We start from the raw sequence: 16554 nt of genomic DNA on the forward strand, positions 1-16554 counted from the left end.
TTTATCAGATACAGGAGATTTTATTTAGCTTTTTGTGTACAAACATAGGCCACAAATGCCTTCCAAACATGTTTGCCCTCAGAATACAGTATTCCTTTTTTTTATTATTCCTTTTTACAGTTCTACAAGCAGAACATTGAATATTTAACAGGAACAAGAGTTAAAAGTTGAGGAATAAAAAAAGTGTTGTTGGTCACCAAGTCTCATCCTCACCTTTACATCGTTATATGCTCAGTAACGCAAAAGAATACTTTTTGAAGGTTGGAAAAGCCTAATTTAATGGCAGCATGTTGTTGAAGAAGTGGCAATAGCAGTGTCGTGTACAGTAAATGCAAGAGATTTGGAACTTTCATATAGAAGAATATATGGTCAGAGTACTCCACAGAAAAACTAAACCTTTTTTTTTTTCTCGGTTGGGACTGAGGTTGTGGAGGGAGCTGTATTATGGAGGGTACATGCAGTTACGGTGACAATCAACAGACCAAAACAATGCAGATTTAGACTAATATAAGACTCTTTTCTCCTCTACCACATACTGTACTGATAGTTTGGATTTTGAAAGAGACTAGAGATGTACCGTCTCAATCCTCAACGATCAGCGGACGCCACAATAAATAAAAGAGAAACCAGATTATGCATACTCTAGTATTATACACATTATACAACTCTATGGAAAAAGCAGGAGGAGTCTGAGTTCCAGGAACTCACAGAATCTACCTTTTAAATTAAGAAGAACCTGCACTTCCTATTAGCTAGACAATCACAGTGGCCAGTCTGTTGTTCAACACAAATAACTAAATATGAACTGACAATGCAGGAACTGAGAGTTGAAAAATCACTGCAGTTCTACATAGTCGGGGCCAAATAGAGACAAACAGTTGTAACTCTAAGACGTAAGATTTTCCCAAAGAAAGCACACCAGATAAAGACAGTTTTCGAACATTAATTTAGCTTTAGATGGCAATATCTTAAATAAATAGATCCAGGCTGTGCAAAAGCATAAATAAATAAAAATAGAGGATATAAAACTTAAGAAAATAACAAAGATGGACTTGGGGAAAATGTTTTGATCCATTGCCCTAAAAAGACAGATGTTGACACAGTTTCTCTTTTAACATTTTGTGCATCACAGTCAAATGAAGGTGGCAGGTAGGATAGGCATGGAGCTGAGAGTATGAGCTAAGACCACACTTAAGTTTAAGGTCCTGTCTTAGTCGTCAGCGAGATGAACGATGTGTGGCTGTCCTCAGCAAAGGCAACGGGAGAACGAATGTTTTCACAGTCAGCACTATCACTGACATTCAGAGGCCCACAGGCGCTAAACAAAAGCGTAAGTGTCGAGGCACGATAGGGTAGAGTAGAGCAGGCAATTAGGACTTGCTATAAAGGTAACAAGTGTAATAATGAATAAATGACTGGTGGTGGTGCATTCGGCCTCTCACAACCTACACGAGTACAGGCAAGAAAAATATCTTTGAGATGCTGCAAGGGCAAAGCGAGAGCAAACGCGACGTTTAGAGGGTTCACCTGTATCCGAATGCAAGAACTGTGTTTTCCATCATAATTTACTCATGTGTGCTTTTCCACTCCATCTTCATCGTGGCCACAAGCACACGTGAACCCTTATCAGATCCATTTAACTCATTCATTGGTTTTACAGCCAGTCATGATAACTAGCCTTGAATTGGCTATAAAAAGTAAGCAGTATAAGCAGTAGTGATATAAAAATCTTTAGAAAAAAAAAGAACAAAGAAAGGATAAAGATCCCCATGAACTACATCCCACATCATGGATACAACACAGCAATAGCAGGAGCGCACAGAAATAAAATGAACAAAACATGCCTGCATGTTAAATCAATCATACTGCAAAAAAAAAAAAAAAAACATTTTAAGAGCTTGTCTCTAACTTGGCCAGTGAGTTGTGGACAAATAATTAGGAGGACATTTTGCCATGTGTGCGCAAGCAAATCAATATTCCTTCATTTAAGACAAAAGATACGCTGTTCGCTGGACATAAACGCAGAGTGCTCAGGTCACTTCAATGGTAATACAGTAGTTCTAACATTGCATTAGTGCACTTCTGCAGCCACAGATTAAATGGTTACAAAGGGAGACAACGCCATGTGTGTATGAGATGTATCATGACATTGCATAATGTCTACACTAGACAGGCAATCTCTGGATGGGAGATGTCCTGATAAGGACCAGCTAGCAGTCAAAGAGCTTCAGTCTTTTCCACAGCAACATACAGTATGAACTACAAAGTGTGTGTTACCTTCATAATATTAATAATAATAACAATATCGAAATAAAGAACTGATAGAAGAGCTGAGCAGTTTCTATTAGAACAAGGCTAAATCTTGCTTAATTACTGCAAGACTTGAAGTCAAGGCTAAAACCTACTACTTTCTTAAACAGAAACCTAAGTTCACATAGAAAAAAACAAACAAACCAATTTCTCCCCGACGACCCCAAAATAAATTACAGTAACAGCAACAATGATTATACTGTTAACCAAAAAGAAAAATACAACTTTAAGATTATGTACATGTACTTTATCTGTAAATACAACCGCTTCCTTTTTCCTAACAAAAACCCCAAAACAAACATATTGATTTGGCAAGACGTCCTATGTTACAATGCGAAGGACATTTCGTCAGCAAAGATATGAACACAGACAACTCCTATGTTAGAAAATATATTGCTTCCTGTGCATTTAAGCTGAAGGTTACTTTGAGACACAACACAAATCGAGGAAACTTGCTTTTGTGGTCGGACAAACGGCAGGCAGACAGACCGCAGTGTATTACAAATCACTGGGTTCACTTCACCAAGCCGTAGCGTTTCACTCCAACCGGGTTTGTTTACGTTGTAAACACTTTAACATACAGGTGTTGGCTTCCTGTGATACAGAAAAAAAGAAAAAGCCAGCACGACGGCGACAGCCACACGCTGACTTTCAGTTCCATCAAATGTCTGCACTTGTTTGAAAGAATGCGCTGAGATTATGTAAGACATACTTAGGATTTTCCTCAACTGGACATGAAGCAACGTTTGAGATGGAGAAACACATTTTGCAACAGTTTTTCCTGCGATTGGTTAAAATAAAGACGTACAGAGAACAATGCCCAAAAGTTCGTGGAGATTCTGATTTGTTGGCGAACCAATTCCAGAAAAATCAACAATCCTGACTCGTTCTGTGCGATTTTGTTCATTCGAACTTCTCGAATTATGAACCACAACTGTGTAAAAGCTGCAAAGGTTCACCACTGAGACCAACAAAAACCAGGTGGTGGATGCATTACACTGGAGGTACATGGAATCATACTAATTATCAGGTAATGACAGGAATGGCAAAGACCTCACATACTCCGTACTTAAGAGGCCCAGTGGCGCCCTCTTGTGTTCAAGCACAACAGGCATCACCAGAGACAAATCCTTCCCAGCCGCAAAAGCTGAGCGGAGTGCAGTCAGTCAAATAAAAAACACACGACAGGAGGCTCGCTCTGAGCCAGTGTCCGTCTGTTTGTTCACACAGCGGTGGTCAGAGTCAGCGTTAGCTCTATACTTCAGTGGAGAACAGGATGCTCTGTCGTTTACTGTCTGGGGTGGGAATCGTCTCCAGCTGGAGGAAATACAGCAACACCTGGACCTGTATTGAGAAAGTTTAAAAAATGAGCAAATTAAAAATATAAGTATCGTAATGAGCCAAGCACCTTTACAGAAAATACAAACACAAAATGGCAGAGGGCAGAGATTGAAGATAAACTGTGTGGCTTACCTGTGCCATCACTTCCAGGGACCAGCTGTCCCCCATGCTGATGGGCTGTGTTGGGTTAGCGGGGATCTTGCTGTCCTTCTCAGCGGGCCTTAGTAAGGTCGGCCCGAACACCGTTGCCAAATTATGGAGAGACATCTTGTTGATACTCTCCTTCTCTGCCACCCTGAGGAGAGGAAGAGTTGAGTAGATTAGTAATAAAGATGCAGAACAAGAGCGATGTTAATGAGCAGGGATGGAGATGGACTGCTCTGAGCGCAAATATGAGCAAGTTGGAGATGCTACAGTAAGTGCGGCAGAAGAGTTTATAGGATAAAACGGGATAACTGTCCACAGACACTCCATCCAAATAATAATCACAAGCTCCTCCACCTCTGACATTCCTTGTCATTTTTTACATATTTTATTTCCTTAACCTTTATTTATACAGGTAGTCCCACTGAGACTTAATGTCTCATTTACAAGAGAGACCCGATAATTAATACCGATAAAAAGATTATGAGTCTGCCCAACAATCCTGATATTCTGTTTATCATTTAAGTTGGCTGTGGAGCGACGTCTGCTAAATATGGCCTCTGCAGTGTGAGGATTTCTCTGTTTTACCTCAATTACAATAACATGTTGTGGTTCTAAATATGCAAACAGGCATGTAACTATCCGAAAACGTTCTCTTGGATATAGTAGTAACGGCCAATTTTTGGGGTTAAATGATTTATGATAACAAAACAATAACATTGTCAACCAATATTGAAAAAGCTTTGACTCTATAAAGACATTAAAAGTAAAAGTAATAAATCTCCAGTTCTATTCAGTGCACAGTCAGGCTGTTTGCAGTTGCAAGTGATTTATACCTAACAGTATAAAAGCTACATCAATACAGAAAATCACTGAGGTGAATACTGCATACTACCATAATGATGTTCACGTAACACAATAAACTGACTCAAGTTTAAAACAATATTAACATTTAGATAATGTTTTGGAGACAAATGTAAAAAAAATCCATCTGAAAACACACTCGTGAGTGATCGCCACCTAATGCATCAACTATAAAAATTTACATTCTTGACTTTGGTTTGTCTTCCTTTCTGTGCACATTGGTGTGTGCGGTCATGTCTACTTTCTATACATGTATTTTTGTGTTTAGTTGTTTATACCTCTTTAAGTGATCCAAAAGGAAAAGGAATGTGACCAGGTTGGGTTCGGGCAGTGACAGCAGCAAGTTCAGCATGCAGCTCTCTTTGGCAACACTATCAGACAGGGCTGCAGAGGAGGGAAGGGAAAGATACAGCTGCTTATACATTTCTTGTAAATAAAGCAGTTCAAACTGCATATGTGTGGGAAAACCTCAAAGTCAGTATCTTACTGATGCCGCCTGCAAAATTGGGATAGAGCTCATCGGTAAAGAGCGGTTCCGGCAGCTCTCTGAAGTACAGCTTCAAGGTCCCAGCGATGGCATTGACATCCATCTCACTCATCATCACTGACACATCTTTGTTATCTGCAGGAGAGACGAGAGCAGCCTGAAACTGGAAGTTTGCCAATCATAACGCTAGGAAACACCTCAGAACAAACTGCCGTGCCTCCTAACTGTTAGCGTCTAATTAAAAGTGCAAAGTAGGATACCCAATTATTCGCTAATACATAAATTGATTCCCCTGTCAATCTGGTTAATGATTTCAAATCATTAACCTCTTGATGTCTTCTTCATGATGTCTTTATATAGGGCCAAGTTGGTTTGGATGGCTTTTGTCCCTTAATAAATGATCATTTAAAAATGAAACATGTAAGATTGACAAATATGTAAAAATAAAACCCCCAAAACAAAAGAAGTCATCAGGTATACGGATGGCAGTGATACTTACTGGTGTCAAAGGCAGTCTTCAAGGCCTGAATGTCGGTGGCCACTCCTGACACTCTGTAGATGCCCACCTCCTCCATGCCCCTCCTTTCAATCTCCTCTAGGCACTGCCGGACAATGTAGGGCACCTTGGAGCGCTCTCGTCTGGATGAAAACAAAAAAGGAATCAAAAAGGAGGGTCTGAAATAACATTTGTTACAACTATATATACAGTATGCTACGCCATCTGTCCAACTGACTTCAGCCATTCACTGGCCTATTCTCTAAAACGTGACAGTCTGCCACAGTTTGGGATAAGACTGAGTAACCTGGCACAGGGAATAATACAGATGTGATTATTCTGATTACAGAATAATTACTGTGAGCAACTGTCCTAGCCCTAAAATGTCAGAGGAGAACACAAATAGTAATGACCTGGACATTTCACAGTGCTGGTGGGCAAATAGTCACTCTTCATTTATTTACTCACTTGGTCACTGTGGAGATCTTAACTCCAAACACACCCATGGGTTTCTCCGAGGGCATCCTCTTCAGGCTAAACTCTCTGCTGGTGAACTTCATGGACAGTTTAATCTCAATCTGATAAGAAACAGAACTCAAAGTTAAAAAACAAATCAAACCATTACACAATCTGGATCGACCTGCTTCCCATTTCTCATTAATGCATACTACTGTGGTCTAAATGTAAAGCTACATTAGAGCTGCTAGTGAGTGTAATACAGGAGGAAAATCTTGTTTATGTTTTGATATCTTTATTTTATGTGATCCACTCACCCCATTCATGGGAATAACTGTTCTCTGCCAGTCTTTGCCTTGGAGAGTCTGAGGATCAAGCTGAGTTGAGGAAACATGATAAAGAAAAAAACATAAATGCTCACACTGAAGGATACTCATACTGAACATTGAGAAAGTTTCAAATAATGAAGCAGCATAAATGCAAGTAATCACCGCAAGTCAAAAATTAAAAGCTCATGCTTCTGTCTTCTGGATCTGTATGATCTCAGTGAGAGTGGACAGAAGCCCCACCCACCAGCTTTACAAATCTTCTGTTTGTGAATGGCAGCCAACCACTCAAAGGTTGTCTTAAAGGGTTAGAACGGGGTGGGAAACTCCAGGCCTCGAGGGCCGGTGTCCTGCAGGTTTTAGATATCACCCTGGGTCAACAGACCTGAATCAAATGATTAGTTCATTACCAGCCTCTGGAGAACTTCAAGACATGTTGAGGAGGAAATTTAGCCATTTAAATCAGGTGTGTTGGATCAAGGACACATCTAAAACCTGCAGGACACCAGCCCTCGAGACCTGGAGTTTCCCCACCCTTGGGTTAGAAGCTAAAATGGCTCGATTTCAGACAGTGGATGAGCTGCACCGAGGCCCAGATAAAAATATTATTTGGAAATTTGAGTCATGTGAAGATTCAGATAGTACATTCAAACTAAAGACATGTTCCAGGATCCATTGTGCATGTTTGCTGGGGAAGAAGGTGACATTACCCCCCCCCCCCCCCGGAAAAAAAACAAAACAATGAAAGTGCTTATGATATTTTGAATAGTCTTCTACTAGAAGTGGTAGAAAGTAAAATTTGGAGAAATTTTGCTGTACTTCAGTTACGTTCTTCTTCTACTCCACCACCTTTCAAATGGAAACACTGTTCTTTAAAGACCTTTATTTGACACAAATACTCAATGGTAGATTTTTTTATATTTAGAAATTTTCCTCAGATTTTTTCTTTTACAATGAAACTATGCAACATTTATTCTGTGATCCTCTGACTGGGCATGAGACAAAGCTAGTAAAGCAGATTTCTCATGTGAAATGCTGCTTATGCATTGATGGAACATTAACAAACTAATAATATGTCAGGTATAAGGACAGCTTACTGTGAAACTACTACTTTAATAAGCTGATAATATTCATGTACTTACCTAATATTAATTTTGCAGTGCATTTACATGAAACAATCTATATTATTAAAACTTTTAGATCTAACCGGATCAAAAAATTATCACTTTTTTACAATTGAAAGAATAACTTCAGTATTTTGTTTGGAGCCACTGCAGCTTTATAAATTATTGATGTTTATTTGCTTTATTATGATGATCTTAAAAAGTCAAGGCTATATTTAAAGACTGTTGTCCTACTTACTGTGCTGCTGTGTTATGTCAGAAAAGCAGAGCATAAAGTTATAATTGCATCAACTGTCTTACTCTGATGTAGCAGAATGTTTTGAAATGTGATTTGCAGACACACTACACCCTTCGCTATATATTTAGAAGCACGATAAACAAATGTAATTTATTCAGAGGTACTATCTCTACATACAACTACACTCAGATCAAAGAGCCATGCCATCCTGGGCAATAAAGGCTGAGTGCGAACAAACACAACTCACAAAACGCAACAAACACGCTCATACACAGTATACGCATGCTGGGTGTGTTTACCTAGTATAAGCCCCATCTGGTTGGCTGCAAAGCTGGATCAAGTTTCTCACAACCGAATCAAACTGAAGAGATTGGAGTGCTCTTTGGTTTGAGCCATTTATCTATAAAGAATTACATTCCACTAAAAAACAGCAAAGCCATAAGAGCTGGCATCCTTGTCGGCCTAAAAGCTTTCAGACACACACATGATGCTGTCATCTCTGACTTTTAGTGGCTTTTTTTCCAATAATTCGACAATCTGGTCAAGTGAACGATGATAAAAGCTGGAATTTAGCCAGCATTGCAACACGAGGGTAAACAATAGTTGTCACAGCTCATTCAGATGGAGACAGGACTTTACACAATCCATGAATGCAAGGTGTGGATGCGTACGTTTAAAAATCAAACAAGAGGGATGTTTATGGTGTAGAATCAAAGGGAAAGGACTAATGATGCAGTAAAAATGGGGGAATTCTGGCTGATGATGTGACAAACTGACACCAAACTTTAGAACTTTAGTGGGCTGAGTGATTTTTACATTCTGGTTTTTTTCTACTCTCCTTGAGCACTAAAAACACTTTATACAGCTTGATTCCTTCACCCATTCATACAAGCATTTTTTGGTACAAGTTCTTTTTTAACATTCATACACAATGACACTCCAATGGACACATCGTAGAGCAACTTGGGGTTCAGTACCTTGCCCAAAGATACTTGGGCAGCCAGGCATCGCACCATCAACATTGCGGTTAATAGATGAGCTGCTCTACCTCCTGAGCTAAAGTGACCCTTAAGTTTAGGAAAGATTATGGAAAAACAAGCAAACAAAAATGGACTGGTACTTATGTAGTGCTTTTCTACTCTAATTGAGCACACCCAGTCACACACACAATCACACTCATGCTTTTTATAAGCCTCAGCACTTAGTCTAACATTCACACAACATTCACACTAACACTCAGACGGATGCATCGGGGTTTAGTATCTTTCCCAGGAATACGTCAACTTGCAGACTGGAGAAGCCATGGATTGAGTCACCGATCTTCCCTTATAGCATACGTGAAATTATCATAGAAAAAGAAAACTTCATTTTTTTTACTTTGATTCTAAGATAAAGAACAAACATGCAGGAAAAACTGCACTAGCTAGAATACACACCAAGGACCTGCTCAAGTATACATCCATGTTATATGTACTCTTATTACCCATCTATCAGGTCAATCCTTAAGCACCCATGTTTTGCCTCTTATTTTGCCTCTTATGCTAGATACCAGCCAGTCTGAAAACTAAACAGTCGTGTTTTTTTTAATCTCAGCATGCAACTGACTGATCAAACACTCAAAAAAGCTGCAGAGTAAAATGTAGATTCAATAAGCCACCGTGACTTTTGCTGAACACAGCAGCAACGTTGCCTTGGATTTGTGAAAATCCTGCTGAGTAACCTTCCAACAGCTCTATGAGTTTTTTCCTTTTAAAATGACATCATCTGTCAAAATAGGATCGTGTCTGAGGCTTAGAGGAGCCACTAGGTGGAGTATGTGACTGTAAGTCACAGTTTGGAAACTTATCCTAGTGTAGATAGCTTTTTCTATTTTACCAACCAGCATGGATGCAGAATTCTCAGAATAAATACAGCTGTCCTCTGTAATGCGTGTGTGTGCATACGGCATGAAACAACATGTACGCAATGTTGCACCAGTGTATTTGTAACAATCATTTAAAAGGTTACAGCTATTATTTTGTGGGTTTTTTTTTTACTCCAGAGCAAATGAGCTGCTATATACATGAAGGTTAGTGTGTGTGAGTGTTTGTGGTAAACAGAGCAAAAAAAGCTTACAGCAATGTCCAATCATGCTCGTGCACACGCAGACGCACACTGAAGCTGACGAAGGAGTAGAAAAAGGGATTGTTTTTGGTAGCAATGGATGTAAGAAGCAACTCCTGTTTTTTATGTTTTTTATCTTTACCTTTGTCTCTGTTAATCTTCTAGGTGACACTTTGCAGTATCCAGTGGGGTGGGGTTGCCTTCGTGATTAAATTCCTGACTACCTAAATCTGCCATCAAACTATGGTCAGTCAGATGGGTTCAGGATAATGGCAATTTTATGGGTCTGGCATTATTATGGAGAGAATACTTTATGGTACTGACTTCATATTTACTTCCTCTGTGGAGGATGACTTTGCTGCTACTCAGTACCCATTCCCCAGGGTGGTGATAAATATTTGAAACAGCTAAGCCTGGCAGGAAGCAGTGAGCACGTACAGCTTTATACAGCTTTTATTAAACCGCTACAAAGTCACTACACTTTTTCTTTTTTTTTAATTACAGTCACCTGCAAGTGCAGACAACTTCACTGAAACCCATCTTCATTTAGCCAGCCTCTACCTATCCATCACATATTCCTCTAACAAGCTTCACTGATCATATGGTATGCGGCACCTATTGTGGCATAAATGCTTATCAGCAATGAGTCATGGTGGTCACGGCTGAGAAAAGGGTGACGTCATGTCATACCGGGATCTGTCCTTTCCCCATGATGCGGTCTGTACCGTCTCCATCCTCTTTGTTCTGCTTGGTCTTGTTGTAGCTCTTTTCGTAGCAGAGCAGCCTCAGGGTCTGAGAGCCCTCCAGCTCGATTTCAAACTCCTTCAGCGAACAAAGAGAGACAGAAAAAAAACTATTGAGGAAAGAATAAATAAAAGCAAAGGGCGGGAAATATTTGAATACAGTGATGTCTGCAGATAAAGATCATGCAAAAGAGCCATGATAACTTCAGAGACATCACCATGGCATTGCATTTCAATACGACCAACGACAAAACGCAGCTGACCATCACTTCCTGTAATTATGTAAGAGAACGTACTGCATATGTTTTGCACATATTTTTTGAGGCCCACACTACGTTGGTTCACTTAGCTTTTGACCAGATGTGAGTCATCACCAGCAGCTCTTCATTAGTTAATATTATTTCCACTTTGCTGGGCAAAATCCTCAAAGAGTCATTGGGTCCACTATGGAACACACCCTGTCACACATGAAGTGATCCTGTGATTATGTCTCAGAGCTTTTCTTGCTTCACCCAGCTATGCCATTAATGCATTCTTGTTTGTGCACGTGTGCTTGCTTCCATGTATATATGGAGTATGTATATGTGTGTTTTGTACATTCTTGCTGGGGCTCTGGATGCTTTGGATTTGTTTAGACATCTTTTAACTGCTCGGAGATGGATGCCTAAATGATTAAAAGACCAGGTGTCAGCTACATGAACTATGCTAAGACGGAAATGTGTGCAGGTATGTGTTCCTGAGTTGCACTGATAGATTTGTGCAACTGAGGATTCAATGCAGGCACCAGCTGGTACATGTGGGTGAGCAATCTCTTTATAATGTCACAGAAACAACTACATGTCTACTTCATCAAATCCAGCTTTGAAGGTATGTGTATGTTGAATTGCACACTCTTTATCTCTTACCTCATTCCATTTGGGTTCACTGGTATATCGATACACTCTCGTCTTGGCTTTATTTGAAAAGAACCCAAAGGAGTCCACCTCCAATGTGCAGTAGAGATCTGGCAGGGAGGAAACAATTTAATACAATTTACATTTATATGGCAAATCACGTCATCTTTGTGAATGTATTACATTAGTAAAAGAATGGGCTGAATGTTTGATGCTACCCTAGGAAAATAAATCAAATCAAATGTCTACGAATTTCAGCCCGTGGATCCAATTACACACTCACGATTGAAAGTTTAACCAAAAATAACACCGTTTCCGCTGCTTATGAACAAATTAAAATTGAATTGAACTGAAGGTTGCGTGGGTGAAGGTCAGTGACTCACTTAAGCTCTGTTTGAGGCCGGAGGCAGAGTGGATGATTACATTCAGGAACCCGTAGAGACCGGAGGATTCATCCTCTGAAAAAACGGTCAGTGAGCAGAGTAATAAAAAGTTAGGAGGCACTAGAAAAGCATGCCGATCTCTGCATGTTTTGGAACAGAGTGAGAAAAGGAAGGAAGAGATTTAACAGACGTGCTCTGTATTAAACATCTGGATTTAAAACCAATCCAAAATTTACCCACAATTATTAATGATTACTTCATTCCTGGGGACATTATGGGAAAGCTCAAGGTTTCCAATAAAAGCACAGACAAACCAAGGCTGTAAATAAAACTGCCTCATAAGCGCTCATGAATATCTTTAACTTAAAAGAAGTCTGTAAAAAACACAAAATTATGTTGGACAAAATAAAAACAGTCACTCTACCTTCTTTGTTAATACTAAGTGGAATGTGGTGGACAGTTTGTAGTTTTATACAAGAGCTGGTCAACATCTGCAGCTCCATAGACGTCAGGGAAACTGTTTTAAAACCTTGAGGGGAGACAGTACATTTCGATTTTAAATCACACCGTACTTTAAAAAAACACCACGTGCCGTACAGATATGCAAAAAAATATTGGTTTCTTAGCCTCAATCGATTGGTAGTATTTACATAGACATGCCCAAATTTTAGTATCTTGCACTTCAGATGACTGAGCCGGTCCAGCCTGACTGACACTTACACTTCTTCTGCTGCTCCTTGATTATCTCCTTCCACTCTGCACGTTCATAGTCGGATGAAATCAGGAAACTGTAGCTCTGAAAAATAAACACATGAGAGGCGTTTGAGAAAAACAGATGGTCACAAAATAACAGGAAGACAAACACGATAACTCAATGCACGTTCATGTTCATCCTTTAAGTTTCTCGAACTGTTCAGGAGGAAGGGAAAAATATTTTTAGAGAATGATATCCCCTCAGTTCACATTTTTGAGGGGATATCAGTAGAGAGTGCTGTTTAAGATTTAAGCCCAGATTTTGCCCAGCGACAAAGGCTCTACCTTTGTCGCTGGGCAAAATTTGTGCTTCAAATCATTTTCATATTAAAAACCACTCAGTGACCCCGTATGGTCACTTCCTGAATATCTGGTCACTTCCTGAATATCTGATCACTTGCATGCGTTTCCACCTGAGATAAATGTGACCACTTATCTGCATTTTGTAGTGACCTTATAATATAAATCTGAACCACCAAACTGCTACACCATAGCATAACAAAGCCAGCCCCCCTCCTGTCACAGCAGTGACCAAGTCTCACGGTTACTGTTTAATGCATTCACTGTCTATATGTCTATATTCTCTTTATGCCTGTTGTCATGTACTGACGTTGAGCCAGCATAATTGTACAAGGTGTCATGCAGAAATTGATACACACTCATAAAAAGAAAGTATGCAGTTACAACAGAAGTTAGCAACCCAAAAATTAATAAAAAATAATTTTAAAAACAACCATTAAAATGAGGAGAAGGAGCAGTGAGGGGAAGCTGATGGGAAAGAGCTGTTGATAAAATAAAAGCAGAGGTAGTTTAGGATAGAAAGCATCATTACCTTTCCATTCTTGTTGTAGAATCTGAGGGGTATGCTTGGGGATGTTAACAGGAGCAAAGACTCCTGTTCAGACAGCTTCTTCCGGAGGCGATCAATGACTTTTGAACCCTTGTTTGCTCTCTGGTGGTGAAAATATTTGACTTTATTTGGAAGAGCGTCCAAAACTATTCAACTGTGAGAAAAATAGTAACTGCTACATTTGGACTGCTTGAAATACAAAAAAAACCCAAAAAAGAAATAATCTTGTTTAAGTTTCCAAACAGATATCGGTGAAACTACTGCACATATCCAACTCGAAGAAGCATCTACTTCTGAATATCTGCATGCAGAAATCTGGATTAGAGCACATCTACGATACCTTCTCTCTCTGAATCTCGCTGCGGAGGTGTGAGATCTTGACCTTCATGGCGTCCAGCTCTTCATCGGGGACTTGAGGGATGGTAAGTGGCTCAGCCTCCTCGGGGCCCTGGAAAGTCATTTCGCTCAGGGGGATGTACCACTTACAGTCGTACTGCTGGTTTTTACTGCAGCAGGAGAAGGACAGGAAATTAAAAGGAGAGTGTTGGTTAAAGGAAAGTAAAAAAAGGCGTACATGAAAGACGATGAGCCAGGGATAAATGAAGAAAAGTACTTATTATCTGTAAAAAAAAAAAAATATCAAGAGGGTCTTTTGGGAAAATATTTCAAATAATAGAGATTATTAAATCTGTGTCAATAACTCTGGTTGTTGTTGTGAAGTTTAGGTCCTGTTCTAACATAGATGTTAACTGTTACTAATTTTAGACTTGTTTGTCAGCATTGCTGCTAATCTGCTGGATGCATGTCAGTGTATCTCATCCCTGAGAATGAGAAAAATAAGCAGATTCTTCTTACCCTCCAATCTGTTTCTTCAGCTTGGCGCAGAGCAGCAGATCGGTGAAGAGGAAGACGTGCCGAAGCTTCCTGGCTCCCTCCACCAGCTCCACCATGAAACTGTCCTTCAGCAGCTGGCGGTTCTATGGCAACAAAAGACAACACTCAGGGGGTCAGTAAAAAAGACAACACTTTTATGTTGATAACTAAACAGCTCACAAAAAAACAAACAAAAAGAAAAAACAGAGTCACTTGGAGAAACGTGCATCCAAACTGAATTGCTGGCAGTCTGGATAATGGGGAATGGAGGCGGCGGCATTTTAGGGAGCTCAGACCATTTTAAGAGTCACAGTAATAAATGTGTGAAATTCTCTGAAAAGGTCACAATCAGTTTGCAGAACCTTTTATTAGGTGCCGCATCTAAAAGCATTATCGCTCCTTCCATTCTCCCAAATTCCTACTTCTCTTCCACAAGTGTGTGAAAGAGGACACTAGAAGGAAAGGAAGGTGAAGGAGGGAAGGGAGAGAGGAGTTTAGCTTTACAGCATCAAAAATGACAAAAACCTCATTAGCTCATTGTGTGCAATCATCACTTTCCCCACCCCCCAAAAGACATTAAAAAAAATTATTTTCAAATGCTTGATCTGGCATCATCATCACGAAACATGGGATCACACAGGAAAGGATGAGTAAGGGAGGAAACGAGAGGAGGAAGAGTGATGTTTGTGACATCAGTGACCAGAGCTCTGATCACTGATGTCAGACTATATAATGAGATGTGTAATATCATCATTTGCCAAAAGAGGGCAGTGATGCCCTTTGCTAAGAAGGAGACGCGAGACTGGGCATTAAAACAAAAACAGAGAGCAAACGAAGCTCAAACCACAGCTCAGAAGGAAACAATCTGCTTTTAAATGGTCATAACCTTTGTTTTACTTGTGGTTAGAGATTAGATCCAAGTGGTTCACTGTAAAAAGGAGATAATACAATTTGCAAAAAGACAACAAAATGCCTTTCACTCATTTGTGACACCACTTTTATTCTTCTGATTAACTGTACACGTGATCATTTCTACTGAATTGCTTTAAATAGTTTTTTTTAATCTGTTCAAATTTAACTAGTAAAGTTTCAATTTTTCACACGCTTTATTGGATTGTATGGGTTTCCTTTGGCTAATTACCAGAAAAACTGTCCAACCAAAGAATGAGGCTTTAATGCTCATTTTACATCTTCCACTGCAACCAAACCATATTTTTCTTCATGTAATGACCGCAGACCCCAATTTCACACCAGCACTTGACTTCCCAAATCCTGTCAGTCTAACAGGAAAACCCTGAAACATGACATCACACTTTCCAGAACCAACGACATGCCTCGTCTTCATCTTTGTGCAGTTTTTCTTCTTTCCCCTCTCCATCACAAATACACAGTTACTGTCACCGCCTGAAAACACTGAAGTGGACATGACGCTAATGAAAGAGAAGTTTATGTGCTTACAAATTCTCACTGGGCATCTGCTAACAAGGAGGAGAATCATGCTGTGTCACTCGATGTTTAAGCCCGAGAGAATCAAAGGAGGATGACCAACACAGAGAGGGAAAGAGATAATGGGGCATGATTTTAAAAGAAAAGTGTCAGTGATGGGGTGAGGGGGGGCCTCTCTGACCCAATAAAAAGGAAAGGTCTGAGAGAGGGAGAGAGGAAGGAAAGGAGAGAAGAAACCAGAGAGGGACGTAGTAGCTCTCGACAGAACAGATGTCATGCAGCAGTTTCTAGCTGTAGATAGACGGCGAACCATGTGACATATCACCACAGCAGCTCCACTGCAGTGATCTGTTGTCGAGGCACGCACTCGCTGCCTATCCCACAGCACATTACGATCACATTCTGATCCCTGAAATAACAATCTAATAGAAAACTAATTCCCACTGAAGGATATAACTATTCATCACGAGCTACACAATCAAGGTTGTGATCACGACCAAGCGCTGTGATAGATAGCTTCCGGATGAACTGCTTACTGTCTGTCTGACAGCCATCTCTACTGGAAACTGTCATCTACATCTGTCAGTTCAACCACAACAAGAGGATAACAAGAGGATCCCTAAAAAAACAAAGAAAAACTCATTATGCCTTCTTCTCTTCTGTCCAGGTCTATTTGCCTAATCAGGATTATACTGTCCCAGCCACTGTTGAGCAGTGTACACAC

The 16554-nt window shown here is 40.0% G+C and overlaps 1 protein-coding gene across 1 annotated transcript in view; it reads right to left on the minus strand.

Moving 5' to 3' along the window:
* The window catches only part of bcr (BCR activator of RhoGEF and GTPase), an 84674-nt gene continuing 68120 nt past the window's right edge, over positions 1-16554 (minus strand). The window contains exons 9-23 of the mRNA XM_084935010.1: positions 14367-14488; positions 13852-14017; positions 13494-13613; positions 12629-12704; positions 12333-12437; positions 11909-11983; positions 11538-11635; positions 10580-10711; positions 6416-6475; positions 6111-6220; positions 5646-5785; positions 5147-5281; positions 4938-5043; positions 3784-3946; positions 1-3654 (exon numbers count right to left, since the gene is read on the minus strand). Coding sequence (XP_084791136.1) covers positions 3565-3654; positions 3784-3946; positions 4938-5043; positions 5147-5281; positions 5646-5785; positions 6111-6220; positions 6416-6475; positions 10580-10711; positions 11538-11635; positions 11909-11983; positions 12333-12437; positions 12629-12704; positions 13494-13613; positions 13852-14017; positions 14367-14488 — 1698 coding nt within the window. The 3' untranslated portion in view covers positions 1-3564. The remainder of the gene's footprint in view (positions 3655-3783; positions 3947-4937; positions 5044-5146; positions 5282-5645; positions 5786-6110; positions 6221-6415; positions 6476-10579; positions 10712-11537; positions 11636-11908; positions 11984-12332; positions 12438-12628; positions 12705-13493; positions 13614-13851; positions 14018-14366; positions 14489-16554) is intronic.

Source organism: Perissodus microlepis, chromosome 7 (genome assembly GCF_051167445.1).
Source record: "Perissodus microlepis isolate ML-2025 ecotype Zambia chromosome 7, ASM5116744v1, whole genome shotgun sequence".
Taxonomy (NCBI): Eukaryota; Metazoa; Chordata; class Actinopteri; order Cichliformes; family Cichlidae; genus Perissodus; species Perissodus microlepis.